Genomic DNA, 18,875 nt, shown 5'->3' on the forward strand with positions numbered 1-18,875 from the left:
AAATGAGGCTTTTAGATAAACACTGGTAGCAAGTTGCCTAAGAAGAAAATTCCAAAACAAAAAGCAATTAAAGCAATTATAAGATATAAATTAATTACTTGTTGCTTGACTTGACTTAAATTGATCCCAGTTAGAAAAGTCCAGTTGTATGTTTGCTGAGTATTCAGTTAACTGGTTCACATTCTAGTAACCCTATAGCAGTTATTTGTGATGTCCAGAAGAGGGTGTATGTGTCCTGATGGAAAATCCCAGTAGAAATCTCAGCCAAAGCTTAGCAGAAACCAGTGATAGTGTCATAAGAACCATTATTTTCTCTTCTGGCAGCGAGGGTAAACTTCATCAGAGCAAAATCCAGCAAATTTAAATGTAATGTGTTATCCATGAATGAACAAAGAACCAACACTTCTGACCTGTAATGTTTGAAGTTTTGAAAGGGCCAAAGGTTTGCTGAATGCTTACCAGTGTGTCATACACAGGTTTCTTGTATGCATGAGGTAAAAACAGGTGCTTTCTTGGCACAAATAATGAAGGGAACCTAAGTTTACATTGGAGGCTTTAGGTTGTGTAGTTAAGCCTTGTTACAGAATGAACACAACATTAAAATGCCCCTGAATTATTTATTATTATCATCAATATCGTATCACAAGTCACTGATAAGAAAATCAACCAAACATCTGTGTTAAGTACATGCTCTCCCCGTCAGCTTCAGCGGTAGATGACCCTGACAGCACCATGGAGGGGTAGAAGCAAAAGAATTATCACATGGTATTTTTAGAAAACATGTTATATATGCATAGTAGATGAAATATAATAGACCAGGATGCTGTGAGAAACTTTTTCTGCAGTGCTGTGGGAACACATGCAGTACAATAACACACAGTATATGATCATCTGTGGCCACGCTGGGTGGTACACCCAGGGTGGGTTTGTCTGTCTAGTGTTTTATCCTGGCCGTCTGATCTCCCAACCAATTAAGAGGTGGATTGTAAAGGGAACATTCCTGGCATACTTGACCCACTACTCACTAACCACTAACCCTTATCCTTCTCCCTCTCAGTGCACACATAGCCATCCTGTGTATATGTACATGGTTGGTGAACACACACAAACCTACTCTAATTATCATACAGTTAAAGAAACAATTTCGGTGCTGTCCAGCATCCCAAAAAGACCTCTCCACCTCCTTCCTTCTCCATCTACACTCTTTCCTGTTCTCCATTTGTCTATCTTTTCCCCAGGATTGTCCACATGTCCTCAAATAACTAAAGAAAACACCAACACAATTTAAGAAACTGCATTGGAAAATCTTCTGAGTAATCAGAAAGCAGAGCATCTATGTCTGCTCTCAACCTCTCCCACCCCCTTTAATCTCCCATCTCCATTCACATGAAGAGGTCATGAAATTAGAGAAGGGAGAGCAAAAAATGAAGGGGGAGTGGTATGGAGATGAAAGGAACTACTATCTTGGATAAATGGATGTTGAGCTGAGGCACATCTTTGCTTATTCCAAACATCGGCACAGTGTGTGTTTTATCTAGTTTCTTTGTTGCCAGCAGTAGGAGAATGTAACTTTCATGGCCCCTGTCCTCTCTGTCTCTCTTCTCTTCTTGCAGGAGCTTATTGAAGTGGACAGTGACGTCGTCTTCGAACTGGCGTCCTATATTCTACAAGTAAGATAAAGCGTGTTTGTTTTGTGTTTATGTGTGGGAGTTGATTTTCTGTCTGGATACTGAATCCGTTTTTCACCGTTAGCACATGGAGCCAAACACACCAGTTATTCCAGGGGCCTGTAGCTCTGCAGTGAAACAGTTCAGAAACAGTTTGAAGTTGTCTTCCAAAACATCTCCACCAGACTTTTCATCCTCATTGATGATGATTAAACTCACATTATTTACTGCGGTCATAATTGTGGATGATTAAACTCACATTATCTAATTCAGTAATCAATCTGTCAGGAATCTGCAGTTGCTCTGGGAGGTTTTAAATCCTAATAACCTCAACTCTCTTTGTTGGTAGCAAAATTCTTGGCTACCACCTAAATTGCCAGTACAGACAGTCAGTACTAATATAACACAGAGCAGAAGGGAAACTCTTTTACGCCACAAATTCTCCTCAACTCCAGGCCTGTCTCTCTTCTGTCCCTTTCTCAGAGTAGGTCAGTCCATCAACTGTGATGCAAGGTCATGTTACACTTTGACTGGGCTGAGTGGTTTTCTGCGCACAAGTGTGTGTGCCTGTGTGAATGTGTGTGTGCGCGCATGCCCTCTATGCAGGTGCAGATGTACAGTATCAGGTATCTGCTCTGTAGGCCTTCATAGGTTTCACTCCAGACGGAGGTTTAATGTCCAGCACAGCAGGCCTGACTGCACACTCACCTATGCAAACAGAACATAAACGCACATTTAATGGTCACTGCTCAGTGCTCACTACTTTTTCCCTCTCTGTTCCACAGGAGGCTAAAGGTGATTTCACCAGGTAAGCACAACAGTAACTTGCAAGAAAGTATATGTTGTAGCTAGGTGTGTTATGGAGTTGATGAAGAGGGATGGTGCTACAGTTTGTTAAAAGCACATATTAGCTTCCCTTTGGGAACAAAGGGGAATGTGTAGAGGAAAACACCATTTCCTTTTCTCAGCAGCCCCAACATGCTGCCACACAGCTGAGTTTAGATGTCATCATTCATTTAGTGAAACAAAGTTAACTCTACCACTCTTCATCTCCAATTTTATGTCCCATATTCTAAGTTTCTGTCCCAATGACAGGGGTATTTGGCTTAATACATGTTGATTCAGAAGGGGGAGGCACAGACAGAGACATAATAGAAGTGATGTCACTGGTCTGTCTGCTCCTCTGCTCTTCTGAGCAATGAGGACTGTCTTTGTTTTACACCCTCCCTTTTCTTCCCCTCATGCCCTGTTTCTTGTTTTGGTTCACTCTTTTCAGTATGTGCTGCCACTCATGAGAAAAGCATGGATTACATGTACGTGTGTGTGTGTGTGTGTGTGTGCGTGCGTGCGTGCGTGCGTGCGTGCGTGCGTGCGTGCGTGCGTGCGTGCGTGCGTGCGTGCGTGCGTGTGTGTGTGTGAAAGACCAAAGGCCTTTGTTGTGAGTGACTTCCATCAAGACAGGGCTCACTTTTGGAACATGAAAGATTTTCTAATATATCAGAAGAAAATGGAAAGAAAAATCCTATTGACAACATATCAGTCTTAAAACTCACATTAGGTAAACCTTACAGCGATGGAGCTTTCCAGTCATGTACATGTTTCATGTGAGCTATGTTCCACATGTGGCTCGTCAGATGCACATCTGTGCAATGTATGTCATACCTCATCCATTCATCCCTTTGTTGTAGCACAGATAACAGACTACAGCAGCGAACACCTCTGACCTCATTTCCGCCTGAGAAAGGAGTAAATAAACACAATGTCCTGCAGAGGGCTGGAATGTGACACACTGTGGAGACATTCCTTTCACCCTCCTCCCCCCTTCCTCCCACGCACATAACTCCCATCTCTGAAAGTTCTATAGACCCTGCCCTCTCTCCATAACCATACACTATACAACTCTTCCATATTACGTTTCACCATAGCGCTCTTTGCTGTACATCTAAGAATACCCATTATGTTGATTAATTTATTGGCTTTAGGTATCGTCTTTCTAAAATAAGCTGTGAAGTATTTCTCCTTCTCAAATACAAATCTATTCAAAGACTTTCCTTGAATCATTGTGTATGATGACATGACTTGTGAAGATGAACATGTCATAATGCCATGGTGCTCCCGTACTTGTTCAGTTGAGCTCTTGCCTGCTCTTTCTTCATCTTCAAAGTTGTGCACACAACCACATATAGAGTCCTTAACGAGTAGTTACTTGAATGGACATCAACCAATCCAGACATCTGCGTTCACACATTGAAGAACAGCCGGACAGGGTGGATGGGATCTCTTCCAGGGCTTTAGCTCATAGGTTTTCATGTTCCCAGGGCTTTCCCCAATCCTCTGGGGCCTTAGCGGAGGCTGGAGAGAGACTAGGAGATTATAGTGGGGTATTAAGACCTCTTGCCACTGGAGGTCTGAAAACTGAATCTGGGGCCAAGTCTCTTCGGCCCTCTGCATGGTTCCCTGTGTCATTTACTCTGTCCTCCATCCCTGTTTTCATCTCCCGTTATCTTTCTTTGTGTATTTTTCCTGTTAGTGTTTGTTTCTGTCTCTGTCCCTCTTTTCTCTCCTGTTTCTAACTGCCAGTGTCCCTGCAGCTGTTTTGAGACAGACAGCGCCCTTCCGCTGAAATAGAATAGCATCTAGGCCATCAGTGTTCAGTCCTCTCTCTCTCTTCTCTCTGACTAAACATATTTCCTTTCCTACCATTTTTCATTAAAGTTAAAATTTCAGTTCTGGGAAATATTCATATGTTTCAAGTGGTTTTGAATGAAACTGTTAGGCCTACAGCAGAAAATGATTGTTCTTGCAGAGTACTGTTGACCATGTCTTGTGGTTTCTCCCTCCCAGTAATGATGCAACCAGGTCTGACCTAAAAAAGCTGCCTGCCCTGCCCACCCAGGCCCTAAAGGAGCACCCATCTCTTGCCTACTGGTGAGAGACTAGTCAATTATCCAGAAAACCACCACAGCATTATGCAACCTCATATATTATTATTTTTCCCCTTCTTGATAATTTACTTTTCTGTCTTTATTGCACTGTCTTACAGTGAAGAACGGGTCATAGAGCATTACAAAAAGCTCAGTGGGCAGTCCAGAGGGCAAGCTATTGTAAAGTAAGTGTGTACGTGTGTGTGTGTTTGTTGCTGGTTATGTTTGTCCTCTGTATAGAAGACTGTGTTCTCTGTAACCCTTATATATCTGTCTTTCTGTTCCTCACAGTTATATGAGCATTGTGGAGTCTCTGCCCACATATGGAGTACATTACTATGCTGTAAAGGTACAGTTTTACTACTCTGCCTTTTCTTTTTACACACACACGTGCACCACGCACATTTTTTGTTCACTCTGGACTTGCAAGAAGACAGCTTGGCATTGGAGATGTGATAAAAGCTAATTGTAGTTTGTCTTTCTGTCTCTGTCCCTCTTTTTTCTTTCTCTCTGTCAATCCCCCCCACACACAACCTTTCCTGATGCTTTTTTTTTGTGTCTGTGTGTGTGTGTTTTAGGACAAGCAGGGGATCCCTTGGTGGTTGGGTCTGAGCTATAAAGGCATCTTTCAGTATGACCACCAGGACAAAGTCAAACCAAGGAAGGTGAGATGATGCTCCCTCTGATCTGTTTTTGTTTCAGTCCCTCTTTGTTTAACTTCCAAAACTACAAAAGTGTATTTTTTTGTGATTTATCAAAGCTTTAATACACCATTCTGCTTCTGTGTAAAATTTATAACCTCCAAGATACCTTTTCATTTTTGCCACCTGATTCTTATGCCATATTTTTTAAAGAAGAGTGGGTAGGTAATATAACTGAGGCGTTACTTTACAAGGAAATGTCTTCTCTCGATCTCTCTGTTCTTGTTTCCATGGTCACCACTGTCCATTCTTTCCATTCAGTGAGTCAGGATATTGTGTTTGGAAAGAGCACTAACAATGCTGTACAAATACAACTGTCTGGAGACGTTCAGTCTTGGAATGTTTTGCATCCGTCCTGCTTTTATTTCTGCCTTTCTGTGAATGGCGTCCTCCTCCCAGTCTATGCGCCCGGTGGGTAGTCTGTGAGAGTCTTTCTTACATCACCTCTGACCTCCCAGTCGTGTTTAGAGCCTTGATCTCTGGCATTCATCCTCGTCTCATAGGGTGTTAATGGGGTTAACAGTATCCCTGTGTGCTGTTTGACCACCAAGACGCTCACACACGTGCACTCTGATACTCTGTTACTCATAAAGGCACGCACACAATAATGAGTGCACACACCTACACGCACACAGGAGTTAGACTGAACTCTGAACTCACCAGCCTGATGAATACTTCCTGTCTGCCACAGCTTTCCTGTTTACCACTAGCATTGTGCTCTCTGTGTGTGTATGTGTATGTCTTGATTAGTGCGTTCCAGTCTAAACGACTGTCTCACCACTGAGCTCCATCCTGCTTCATTCCCAGTTACTCCAAATCTTGTGGCTTCTTAGGTGTTAAAGGGCTCTCATATCTCACAGGCACACAAATGCCAAAACATGCTGCGAAACCTGCGAAAAGGTCACAAACTGTGTTTTTACCACACAGTGTGTATGCATGTTAGTTGACAGAGTGATAAATAGCAAGTTTGAACTTTTTCTGAAGTAAATGCCACAAGAAACAAAAAGAAGACGGTATTTTAGAGGGAGATGGAGCGAAGAAAGAGTTAATTGCGTTCCCACACAAGAGACTTATCAAGCATTCAGCTGTCATAGCAACAGTCAGTGTGAGTCATTGGTCTGTTAAGCTTCAGTACTGACCCCCTCACTTTCTTCCCGTCTCTCTCTCTATCTCTCTCTTTCTCTCTCACACATGCACTTTTGGAAGTAGAGAAAGTAAGATTGGGCCACCACACATGTGTGATTGCAGTCTAAGGAGTTTGAACCAGCAGAGATTTGTGGATGACACATCTTGTTAATACAACATCATAAGACTAACTAAATCCCAACAAGCACAGTGAAGTGTTCATTTCCAAAGCTGTTCACCATTTCACAGGAAGAGGCACTCACAAAGGTCATTAGGAGCTTTCCATGTTACATTAGTAATGAGACTCATTGCTCTTTCAACCAACGGAAGGAAGAGCAGTTGATTAGTCAGTGAGCTAGCCAGTCCAGTACCAGTAACCACTGACTCAGAGTGAAATCACTAGTTTGTCACTGCTCAAGTTTTCATTACTGTGACTCTGTGAGGTGGAGGCAGAACACCAATATTGAGACATTTTGAGCCAATTACTGTCTTTTGTCATAGTAACAATTATTTATGTTCTCAACAAAAACCCTTTTTAGTGATTATTAAGAGACTACGTGACTTCATGTTGTGCTATACAATAGATGTGTGTACTGGAGGCAGTTGTGTTTAATTAGTTCTCTTTACTAGGGGAGATCCTGTTGTTTCTAAATGCAGGCCATCTACCACACCTTCCAGTTTTATTTGAGGGTGTTAAAATACTTTTCCCCCTCTGCTTACCGCAGGTCACATGCACACACGCACACACATACAGTCCTCACAGACAGAAGTTTATAAGTGAACCACACACCATACTAATGCCTCATTAGTGTGTTCTGACTCATTAAGGCAGAGATTATAGGGTCTGTGTGTTCACTGACTAACTCACTGAGTGACTTAAAGCTAACATGGAAACGCTTCTGTCAACACCGTGAAGAAGCCGCAAGAAGGTTCAATCAAACACAGCAAACTATGGTTTCAATTAAAGTCATCCCCCTGCATATTGATCTTTTTTTCTGCAGTGGACTGCAGAGAGTGCACACCCACTGACTTAAGTCAGCTTCTGTCTGTATTTCATTTAGAGTAAACAGGCACATGCAGCCTGCTCTGATTAGTTTTTCCATAAATGTCATCCCTCCAAAACACCACAACCAAAACATAAACAACAGGAAGTGCACCCAGAGTGTATCTGCATCTCTATGACAACTGGTGGATATAGTATTGCACACTGGAGCCCCACCCATGAGTCAAACAATAGTGTTTGAAAGCCTTGGGTCCAGTTCTAGAAAATAATATCTGGCCCCACTACAGTTGTTCTGGCCTATGCTATTTAAACTTTCTATTCTTTCCATAATCCCCATGGAGTCTGCTGCGCCGAAGAAAGGCCCTTACACTCTCGCTTACAATCAGATGTGACCTTTTCATCCATAATGGATGTGTGCTTGTGTGTTATTATGAGACCGACGTGGGTCTGTGCACATGGGCACCCAGTTATTTATAAATAAAGACTAGTCACTTCCTCTCCTTGTGTGCATTTGTGCCATTGTGTGCAACTCGTTTACAGTGAAAAGGAAGGGGATTTATAGTGTATGCACGCATACATGCACCAGCCTCCCCATCAGAACAGAAGCACCCGCCCGCTTTGACTGAGTTCCTAAGAAAGAATCTGTCAGCATGTTGTTATCAGAAGTTGATCAGTTGAACAGTGTGCCATCAAGACTACAAAGGTTTCAGTACTGCATTCGGCTTATGTAACTGAAACAGCAGGGAATCACAAATGTCTAATTTTAAACTTGAGGGTGACTTAATTTCACCTTGTACATCATGTGACCGCCATTTAAATATCTCAAATATGTTTGAACACTATTTGCACACTTGCACATGAACAGCCTGTTCCGAAGAATTATATTCTAACTGCAGTGCTCCTTCATGGTGATGGAGAGGACAGTTCTTGTGGTCTCATGCCTAAACGCAACTACAAACACCTGTCTTATCTCCACAGCTTCGGCCCATATGCAGCCAACACACACACACACACACACACACTCACTCACTCACTCACTCACTCACTCATTATCTACCCTACCCGCTACATTCAGCACCATGCTACATTAGCACTTCACACTCCATTGAAAATGTTCGGTACAGCAACAGTTTAGATAAGAGCTGTGATTTTCTTTCTTCATGCTTGTGCACACGCTTGCGCACACACACACACACACACACACACACACACACACACACACACACACATACAATACATAAATACATACATTAGGTTGTTTACGTACTATTTTCATAATATTTCTCCCACTCCTACTCATTGCTTCCTCTCATCCCTCTGTCCATTGTTTTCCCAGGCTGTTAAAATTCCTGGGCTGTGACCTAGCTCCCTTTCTCCTCTTTTCCTCCCTGATCCTGCCATAGCCAGGTCTCTTTTTGTTTCTTTTCTCCTATTTCTTGCAACTTAGCTTTACTTTCTTCACTTATGGTTTGTCATTGTACATCAGAGGTTTGTGTGTGTGTGTGTGTGTGTGTGTGTGTGTGTGTGTGTGTGTGTGTGTGTGTGTGTGTGTGTGCGTGTGTGTGTGTGCATGCGTGTGTGTGTGTGTGCGTGTGTGTGTGTGCGTGTCTGCTCCAGCTGACAGACGCAGGCCCACAGACTGTGCTAATGTGTGTATGTGCTTGCACACAGAGGTCTGACTAAACAAAGCAAGGGCACTTCAATTGCAGGGGCCACCAAAAGCTTCTTTACCCCCTTCATCACTCCTCCCCTGACCCCTCGTGACATACACATACACATACACACACATGCACGCTCACACACACGCTTCCCAACCACAGAGCCCAGAGCAGGAAACACAGTCCCTGAGGGAGAGAGGAGGGGTCAGGAGGAGGGGAGGCACTAATGCCCCCTCCTCCACAACCCTCCTAGCAAAGCTACAGGAGAGGAGGAAACTTAACTGTACACACTTTCTGTCCACCAACACACACACGCACATGCCTACAGATGGTGAACAGCGACCAACTCGTAACGTTCTGTTCCCCTGCGTCTGGGAGGATTTAAGATACACACATGCTGTGGAGTACGTCTTGGGGGAAACTTTCTCACCCAGCTGGCTTTGGCTGCATTTAAAGAGGAGCTGATGGTTCATAAAAGGGGCGGAAAAGAGAGAGAAAAAAAAGAAAAGCTGAGCAGAGGAAAGAAAGCCTCCTCCCTCTCTGAAACTGTCTCTCTCCAAAGTGAGGTCATCCAGCGAAGGGATCCACTGTGGACGAGACCGCCTGGTCTGGACCTGATCAGAGAGCTCCAGACTAGGTTCTCTTCTCTCCCTCCACCTCCCTCTCTGTTCCTAACTCCTTTTCTTCCTCAGCTTCTTCTTTTTTTTCCTCCTCTTCCTCATCCATTGCATCTTCTCTAAAAACAAATTGGAACATACAGAGAAGAGAAGAGAAGATTTGGTAGAAGACTGGGGATTTTAATGTGAAACCATGTGTGAGCAGCCCTGAAGAGTGTGTGTTTCTCCTAAACCTCAGGTGTTCCAATGGCGTCAGTTGGAGAATCTCTACTTCAGAGAGAAGAAGTTTTCAGTCGAAGTTCATGACCCCAGGAGGTAAATTTACATCACAATTTTAAGCTGGTGTTATCTTGCTGCAGTGCTTTTGTTAGTGCTTTTGTTAAGAGTTTGTTTATCTGTGTTTTAAGGTAGCTGAGCGTGGAATTGCATGATAGACTCTGCTCTTCATTGATTTGATGGCTATTATCTCATACCAGTTTAGTGACTGAATGTTAGTGCAGTTAAATTTTCTCCAGCTAATGTTAAGAAGTGGTAGAATTTTCCCTCAGTTGTCCCTCAGTCATGGTCACCTTCCAGTAGCTTTTACTGTAAATTACCGCTGTGCCGTATGTGAATGTGTTAAGATTCATACTACATGTGGTACAGTCCAGGAAGGGAGAGATTGGAATCTAATTCAGTAATGGTTGCAGCATTTGTCTTGGCAATAGAGCGAGATATTGGGGATGTCCCGGTGGAGCCTGACACAGATTGATAGGCTGATTATTAACACATTTGTGCAGCTGCATGCATGCACAAATGCATGTGCTCTCTCACAGACGCACAGGGTGAACCCTTGACAGTTGACCACAGAAAGATAGATGGCTGCACGATAGCTGTTTTGTGGAGGAAGTGACCTCTCTTGTGTTTATTCAACATGGCTATATATGTGGAGTGTTATTCTACAGACAGAGAGAGGGAGGGAATGGGAGAAAGAAGAGACAGACAGGGTGAAACAGAGAGCAGTGGTGTTTTCTTTAAAGGAAGCTGTCATTAGGGTGAGCTGGTCAGCTACAGATATGTGTTTAAAAAAGGATGAGTCAACAATGGGGAACAACGTGTGTGGCTGTGCAAAAAAAAAAAAGGTTTTTATCAGGTTTGCTCTCTCAAGTCTCTACTATTTTTGGTGGCAGTGGTAGTGGTGGAGTAGTGGGGTGGGAGTTTTTACATGGTTTACATGGTGGTGTAGCCATCTTTTGTATTCAGTGTATATAAGGAGGCTTTGTGTCCGCTCCTACTGTAGGGCGTCGGTGACAAGGAGGACGTTTGGTCACAGTGGCATCGCTGTGCACACGTGGTACGCCTGTCCTGCCCTCATCAAGTCCATCTGGGCCATGGCCATCAGCCAACACCAGTTCTACCTGGACCGCAAGCAAAGCAAGGTCAGTCGAGACCACCAGATACACACCCATACCACAGACCACAGACATGATTAGAAATGTACACAACGTGAGCAAGCATGGTCAGTCAGAGAAATGATCTGCCACTGCCTACACTGGTATTTTTGCTTATTGTGCTGTCATTTCTTGAGTGCCTTTAGACGCTTCATATCCCTAAAATCTGTAACCAAAGCAACCTAAGGAAAATTTTATGCAAGTCAATTAATTGTAAAAATTGCTAGAAGTATTGAAATTGTGTCAGAAATATAAAAAAGAAATGCAAAAATCAGAAGTTTTTTCATCAAATTTGAATATATAAACACACAAAACATATTGAATCCAAAGCAATTCTAAATGAAGAAATGTAGAAGATAATTCTCAACCGACACTATGTTCATTTTTACACCATATCTGTTTCTCGTACTCTCTCTGTGACATGAACCATCGACCTGCTTCTCTGCTCCACTGGCACCACTTTACTGCACCACCGCACATCTCCTCATTTTGCACAGCATGTAACGTAATGATGTCATCAACATGCGTCAGGAGCGTACAAAATGATAATGCAAAGACAGAAGCATTAGCTTTCTGTTGCAAAACGGTGGAATGTTCTAGCTACGATGGATTTTATTGTTGAACAATTTATATAAGGCTATGCAAACAATGACGTTTGGGGGCCAGTTGGGGGCAGTGCGCGGGAGGTCAGTTTTTGTTAGGTTAAAATGCTTAATGATGTGCTTTGACAAGCCTTCTCCTTTTTTGTCAATGCAGTCGAAGATCCATGCAGCACGGAGTTTGAGTGAGATCGCCATAGACCTCACAGAAACAGGAACTTTGAAGACATCCAAACTGGCCAACATGGGCAGCAAGGGCAAAATTATAAGTGGCAGCAGTGGCAGTCTGCTCTCCTCAGGTCAGTATGTAATCAGTGTGTGTGTGTGTGTGTGTGTGTGTGTGTGTGTGTGTGTGTGTGTGTGTGTGTGTGTGTGTGTGTGTGTGTGTGTGTGTGTGTGTGTGTGTGTGTGTGTGTGTGTGAGCGTGCTCGAGAGAGAAGAAGACTATAGGGGAAAGAAAGTGTGAGATGTGTGTGTCATCTTTGTGAGTGTCATTGACAACTGGGCAGACAGAAGCAGCTGCTTCTGGAAAGAGGCCAATGATTCTGTGCTGAATGTTCTCACACTATACATACACACACACACACACTGTCTTTCTTTATGTATAGAACACCACTCCCACCCTCCATGTCACACAGACTCATCCTCCAGAGGCCTCTGGCCCCTCTAAATTTAGTGGGTGAGGGAATGAAAGGGGCAGCAGATCAGTGAATGACTTTGCAACAGCCATTAAATTGACTCTTATCTATGTTGAACAAGTAACAAGTGTGACACAAAGATTTGTAATTAACCGATTTTAGAATTTAGAGGAAAATGCCTTTTAAACGATTTAAAGGAAAGTGGGTGCAGTAATTCAGCTGAATAGAAACACACATAGTGTAACCTGGTTAGCTACTACTGCATTATTCACTGAGAAGATGATGCGCACCTGACCAAAAAAGCTTCATTTATGATTGAAGAGGCAAGCATTTGTGTGCTATTTCGAGTCCAGCACCCCTCATTGAATCAGTTACTGTTTACAGGAAAGAACACTACTCTCTTTCAGTAACAATGTCATGCATGCTCTGCTCATTTGGTCTCTGCATAGCTCATCTTCCTGTTCAGCTGTTTTTTTCTTAACCTCTCTTCCCTTTGTCTCTTCATCTATCCATTCCTATTCTCCTAATCTCCCTTTTATCTCCTCTTTGTTCCTCTTAAGTTCCACCCCCTCCCTATATCATACAGGGTGCCTCTGTCTTATCTGTCTGTGTCTTGTCACTTGTCTCCTTGGTGTCAGTGTTATTTCATGATCCACTCCTGACCGGAGGACATCTCTACCCAGCAACATAGACATGTCACAGGCGCTGTGATGTCACATCCATGCACTTCCCCTCTCCACCACAGCAAACACGTCTCTTTATGACTGTGGCTGTACAAATAGCCAGATCTAGTTTTTCTGATAAATATGAAATCCTTCATCACTGCAGTTGAGGCGCCACAGAACATCAGTAACACACCTAATGGAATATATTGTAGCAGTAAGAACAGCTTGATGGGCACTGCTAGGATGTGTGCACCTGCAAAACAGAAGGTATAGAAACATTGAATTTAGATATTGTATATCTTGTAATAGCAGAGAGCCATTTAATGTTTCTTTCTGCCACAACTGTTTAAGCAGTGGTTAGTTTTGTATTGTTGCTGTGTTTCACAGTGAACCACATAGTGTCACAACTGAGAGAAACAGAATGTGTGTGTGGGGGGAGAGTGTATGTGTTGTTTTCAACAAGGCATGTTGCAAACAAGAATGGCACCATTTCAGGGCCTCTGAGATTGTGCGTCACAGACTTTGTCCTGAGCTGCCCCCTTCTTGAAACACTTACACTCGCACAAGCACACCACTGAAACTCAGTTTCCTTATCGAAATGTTCCATTCACTTCCCTGTAAACATCCTGCGTGGCTCACAGGTGCACGCACAGTTTTTACCTCCTTTCCGCTGTCTACCTCAATAGAAGCCCTCACAACTCTAAACACACACACATGCCCCTGACTCCTGTCCTCATGTTATGTGTTGTCTGTACCCTGCAGGCTCTCAGGAATCGGACAGCTCCCAGACAGCTAAAAAGGACATGCTGGCAGCACTGAGGGCAAGGCAGGATGCACTGGAGGAAACACTAAAACAGAGACTAGAGGAACTCAAGAGCATCTGCATCAGAGAGGCGGTATGAGAAAACACAGATTTAGCACATATTTTGAAATGAATACTTTTTAGCACTTTCTTTCTAATTTTAATTTCCTTGTCCCCTTTTCCTAGGAGCTGACAGGAAAGCTTCCTAAAGAATACCCACTGGATCCAGGAGAGGAGCCACCCACAGTGAGACGGAAAATCGGAACCGCCTTCAAACTGGACGAGCAGAAAATTCTTCCTAAGGGAGAGGTAAAGCTTCAACTCCCTGTTCTCCTCAGTAGCACTTTATCATACCCAAAAACAAAACAGGAGGTCACCTAGTGGTGTCAGTGTTTGAAACAAATGCGTGATACCATAAGTAGCAGTCACATAGTTAGTCAAGTGTTTATGACATTTTGAGCCAGGTGTTAATGATCCATTTATGGACACACAAAACTGGTATTTATACAGTAAAGATCAAGTGCAGTTTGCTTTATTTCAAACCAAACACTTAATAGTCACATTATGGTTGGGATGGTGGCTGACACACTGTAATGATAAGTTAACTGATGCCTATGTATTTGTTAAGTGATTAAAGGAAACAGAGAACAGTGAAAAGGCACGGTCTTGAGACATCTTAGACCTTGTGAAAGTAGTAATACTGCATCTTTGCCTCGCTGTCTTTTTGTGCCACGGGTAGATTTTCCAGAGCAGCAGAACTTCTAAAAATAGTCTGGCAGCATTTTCGCCACAGGAAGTGGTGATAGTAGGATTGTGTGCGCCTTTTTGTGTGCAAAGTGTGTGGGTGGGTGTGTGTCGCTGAGGTTGTATGCTTTGAAAAGAATCCAGGGACACAATATCACAAAACTGCCTTGCAAGCAGAAAATGTTTCTTAATTTAGACTGAACACCTTAAACTAACTCACACACGCACAGAGAAACAGAAGCTGCTCTGGCAGGAGTATGAAGGGATTACTAGAGAGAGGGATTCCTCACATCTGAGGTAGTCCAGTAATCTGTTGACCCAAGTGAATACATCATCACTCTGTCTCTTCTCTGAGTGTACACATTGTGCATGCACGCTGTACACAGTGTGTGAGGATTGCCATGAGTTCATTTCCTTGTCTATATTCACATTCACAACAGTATACTTTACATTGTGGTGTCCAGATACATATTTTGTAGGTCAGTAAACATGTATGGAATCTCTTTTGCAGCATTACAGTATGTTTTACTTGGTTCACGTAATAGTCTCTGTTTCACAAATCTCAGGAAAAGTGTGGAGGAGGGGAGGATGGATTGATGGAGAGTTGTTATTATTGGGGGACCGAGTTTCTCAATAGAGAGTATCCAGTGGTGAGAAAGTGCAGGGCTGCAACACAGATGAATTATTTCCGCAGTGTGTTTTCTCTGGCAAGGCTTTGTGTATTTGTGTGTGTGTGTGTGTGTGTATGTGTGTGTGCGTGTGCGTGTGCGCGTGCGTGTGTGTGTGTGTGTGTGTGTCTCACCAAATACGTTGCATGGGAGAGTTGCAGACTGAATACATGTCTGCTAACTAAGCCCTGTTATTTTTGGATTGCTTGTAGATTTCTGTTGCTAAAACTGAGTGAGTACAGTATCATTGTGCTGGTGTTACTCAGAATTTGCGCTCATGTTTGTATGTGTGTTTGTGTGCTTATCCCAGGAAGAGGAGCTAGAACGTTTGGAGCGGGAGTTTGCTATTCAGTCCCAGATTACAGAGGCAGCCAGGCGTCTTGCCAGCGATCCTCATGTGAACAGTAAGAAGCTGAAGAAACAGAGGAAGACTTCTTATCTGAACGCACTGAAGAAGCTCCAGGAAATTGAGAACTCTATCAATGAGTACCGGGTCCGCTCTGGCAAGAAGCCTACGCAGAGGGCGTCGCTTATCATAGAGGGTACCAATATACTCTTCTTATCTCTTCATTTCTATTAGCTATAGATGCCACCACACACAGCAGTATTCTTCTCAAGCTCTGTTAAGCAAGATATGGAACAGTTGTAAACAATGCTTTAAGATTTCAGTCCCATCGTTCCCATCTTTAACCTCTTGTCGTTGTCTTTTTCTTATCTTATAGAGGCTAATATTGGTTCTGAAGACAGTTCATTATCTGACGCACTGGTCTTGGATGACGGTGAGTCTCTATCATTCACATTACTTCCGAAGATCCTAGTGATAACTTGCTGATACTTGTGACTTTGAGGCTCATGATAATGATTCATCTTAAGTGCTCTAACTTGATCCAATGATTGCTCTGTTTCAGATGATTCTCAAGTTACAGGTACCCCTACCTTCTCTCCAGTAGCATCGCCTCACAAGGGCCTCCCTCCTCGACCACCATCTCACAGTCGACCCCCTCCACCACAGTCCCTGGATGGCCTGCGCCACCTACACTACACACGCTCTGACTACGATAAATCTCCCATCAAACCCAAGATGTGGAGTGAATCGTCACTGGATGAGCCTTATGAAAAAGTCAAGAAACGCTCCTCTCACTCAAGGTATGAGGGAGTTAATCTTAATTAGGCCTTTAAAATAGAGCTACTTTAGATTACTGTATGTATCAGCCTAAGAATGACTTTGAGCTTTGCACAGCAACAAGAAAATTTAAGATATTGTTTATTTAGTCACCTCAAATGTGTCCAATATCAGTATGTGTATTAACATGTATTCTAAGTTCTGCTTATTTTCCTTGCTTTTTTGTCAAGTCACAGGCGTTTCCCAAGCTCTGGCAGTGCAGAAGCAGGTGGTAGCAACTCTCTACAGAGCAGCCCCATCAGGAGCCTCCCCCACTGGAATTCTCAGTCTAGCATGCCATCGACCCCAGACCTAAGGACTAGGACCCCACATTATGTACATTCCACTAGGTCAGTCTTTATACCTTCAGTTCCTGTATCTCTCTGGTGACTGGTGCTTTTCCTGCTACTTTTCTAGTCAACAAAAAAAAATCACCTGGTCCTAAATGATTAAATTCACCAATTTATTTGGTAGATCTGGTCTAGCTCAGTCACTAACTTTTTTTTTATTTTTGGTGATTCTGCATCTTACAGGTCAGTGGACATCAGTCCCACACGTCTGCACAGTCTCGCTCAGCACTTTAGGAACCGCAGCTCAAGCCTGGAGTCCCAGGGCAAACTGTTGGCGTCCGACCCTGATGCACATCCTCACACCCTGGGCACCCTGGGCAGCCCTGACTTCTTCCTGGGCCCAGGACGCAGCTCCAATGGCTCTGACCCATTGGACGACTGCTCATCCTGCACCAGCCAAAGCAGCTCAGAGCATTACTACCCCTCTGGTGGACCCCCCGGCAGCAACCCCAACTATTCTACTCTGGGAGAGGATTCACCCTCCAAAGCCAGGCAGAGGCAGAGGCAAAGGCACAGGTAAGGGTGTACACAACTCCTTTTTATGCAGTATGTACTGTACACTCATAAAGACGTTAACAGTTCTATAGTGAGACTGATGTATGTGTTGTCCTTTGTTCTGTCTCCAGGTCAGCAGGTCACCTGGGTTCCTCCAACTCTGGCTCCATGCCAAACCTGGCAGCTAAGAATGGCTCTGGTGGAGGCCCAGGTGGAGGTGGGATGGGAGGGGGACACCACGGAGTCTACCTCCACAGCCAGAGCCAGCCCTCATCCCAGTACCGCATCAAGGAGTACCCTCTTTATGTGGAGGGAAGCCCCAACCCTGTGGTGGTTCGCAGCCTGGAAAGTGACCAGGAGGGCCACTACAGCGTGAAGGCCCAGTTCAAGACCTCCAGCTCCTACACGGCCGGGGGACTGTACAAGGAAGCCTGGGGGGGAGAGGAGGGAGGAGAGGGGAGCGGCCGACTCACGCCGTCACGTTCTCAGATCGTACGGACTCCATCACTGGGGCGAGAGGGTGGTGGAGGCGGAGGAGGGGGGAGGGCCGCAGTGTCTGAAGAGCTGCGGTGCTGGTACCAGAGGTCCTCAGGGAGCCTGAAAGAGAGGAGCCACTCACATTCAGGATCTACTTCCTCCGAGACAGGGTCACAGCAAGGCACCCTGGGACATGGTCGAGGGAGTCGAGTAGGGACACTCGCCAAAGGCTCGCCAGGTGGGTTTTCTTTTTTCTTTGTTCACATTCACCTCATCTGATGCATCATGAGGTTTTTCTAGATGAACGCTTAGACCCCATTTACACTTAGGGAAAACGCACATGTTTTCATGCGGTTTGGCCTCACGTTTACACGCAAACAGAGTTTTTTTTCAGGGAAAACGATCATTTTTAAAAACTTCGGCCAAAGTGGAGATTTTCTGAAAACACTGGCTATTTGTTGGCATGTAAACTGAGTTAAACGGTGTTTTAGGTTCCGAAACGTCACAACATGTGACTGAATACTTAACGTCATGTGAGCGACCTATGTTTACGCTCACACCCATAGTTTTGGCATAGTTATGATGTGCTCGACGGCGTATTTATCCGCGTTCATGTAAACGACAACATTTTTGAAAACGATGTTGTGTGCACGATGTTATTTTTGAAAACGGAGGGGCCAAAATATCCATTTTCCAAAACACCCTGTAAACATAGGGTTAGACTGTCCCATCTTATCTAGGTAAACAGACCAAACAGTGTTTGAACAATTGCAATCACAGAAAAATTTGCCCCGTGTGAGGCTTGAACTCACGACCTTCAGATTATGAGACTGACGCGCTGCCTACTGCGCCAACGAGGCATGACTTGACCTCTCACTTGTGTGTATTTAGAGTGTAGACTTATCTATTTTTTGAAATATTGACATTGGGCTTATTGATTGATAAATTACAACTTTGTGAGAGCAAATAGGGGAAGAAAAAAAAAAGCAATGCCCCGTGTGAGGCTCGAACTCACGACCTTCAGATTATGAGACTGACGCGCTGCCTACTGCGCCAACGAGGCATGACTTGACCTCTCACTTGTGTGTATTTAGAGTGTAGACTTATCTATTTTTTGAAATATTGACATTGGGCTTATTGATTGATAAAT

General features: G+C 43.9%; 1 protein-coding gene and 2 non-coding genes across 13 annotated transcripts in view; 1 reads left to right on the forward strand and 2 right to left on the reverse strand.

Moving 5' to 3' along the window:
- frmd4a (FERM domain containing 4A) overlaps positions 1 to 18,875 on the forward strand; it is a 105,244-nt gene that overhangs the window by 81,316 nt on the left and 5,053 nt on the right. For 7 of the 11 annotated variants that reach the window (XM_070971651.1, XM_070971652.1, XM_070971650.1 and 4 more), the window contains exons 6-22: positions 1,614 to 1,670; positions 2,453 to 2,475; positions 4,512 to 4,595; positions 4,711 to 4,776; positions 4,883 to 4,940; positions 5,170 to 5,256; positions 9,934 to 10,009; positions 10,971 to 11,113; positions 11,882 to 12,023; positions 13,790 to 13,923; positions 14,016 to 14,138; positions 15,552 to 15,783; positions 15,964 to 16,020; positions 16,150 to 16,387; positions 16,595 to 16,753; positions 16,937 to 17,269; positions 17,380 to 17,963. In XM_070971651.1, coding sequence (XP_070827752.1) covers positions 1,614 to 1,670; positions 2,453 to 2,475; positions 4,512 to 4,595; positions 4,711 to 4,776; positions 4,883 to 4,940; positions 5,170 to 5,256; positions 9,934 to 10,009; positions 10,971 to 11,113; positions 11,882 to 12,023; positions 13,790 to 13,923; positions 14,016 to 14,138; positions 15,552 to 15,783; positions 15,964 to 16,020; positions 16,150 to 16,387; positions 16,595 to 16,753; positions 16,937 to 17,269; positions 17,380 to 17,963 — 2,596 coding nt within the window. Of the gene's footprint in view, positions 1 to 1,613; positions 1,671 to 2,452; positions 2,476 to 4,511; positions 4,596 to 4,710; positions 4,777 to 4,882; positions 4,941 to 5,169; positions 5,257 to 9,933; positions 10,011 to 10,970; positions 11,114 to 11,881; positions 12,024 to 13,789; positions 13,924 to 14,015; positions 14,139 to 15,551; positions 15,784 to 15,963; positions 16,021 to 16,149; positions 16,388 to 16,594; positions 16,754 to 16,936; positions 17,270 to 17,379; positions 17,964 to 18,875 lie in introns of all 11 variants that reach the window. The other 4 variants (XM_070971649.1, XM_070971654.1, XM_070971645.1 and 1 more) reach the window with 2 other exon arrangements.
- On the reverse strand, positions 18,513 to 18,585 carry trnam-cau (transfer RNA methionine (anticodon CAU)). The gene has a single exon. It is a non-coding gene; the product is annotated as a tRNA-Met (tRNA).
- On the reverse strand, positions 18,716 to 18,788 carry trnam-cau (transfer RNA methionine (anticodon CAU)). The gene has a single exon. It is a non-coding gene; the product is annotated as a tRNA-Met (tRNA).

Source organism: Chaetodon trifascialis, chromosome 10, assembly GCF_039877785.1.
Source record: "Chaetodon trifascialis isolate fChaTrf1 chromosome 10, fChaTrf1.hap1, whole genome shotgun sequence".
NCBI classification, from domain to species: domain Eukaryota; kingdom Metazoa; phylum Chordata; class Actinopteri; order Chaetodontiformes; family Chaetodontidae; genus Chaetodon; species Chaetodon trifascialis.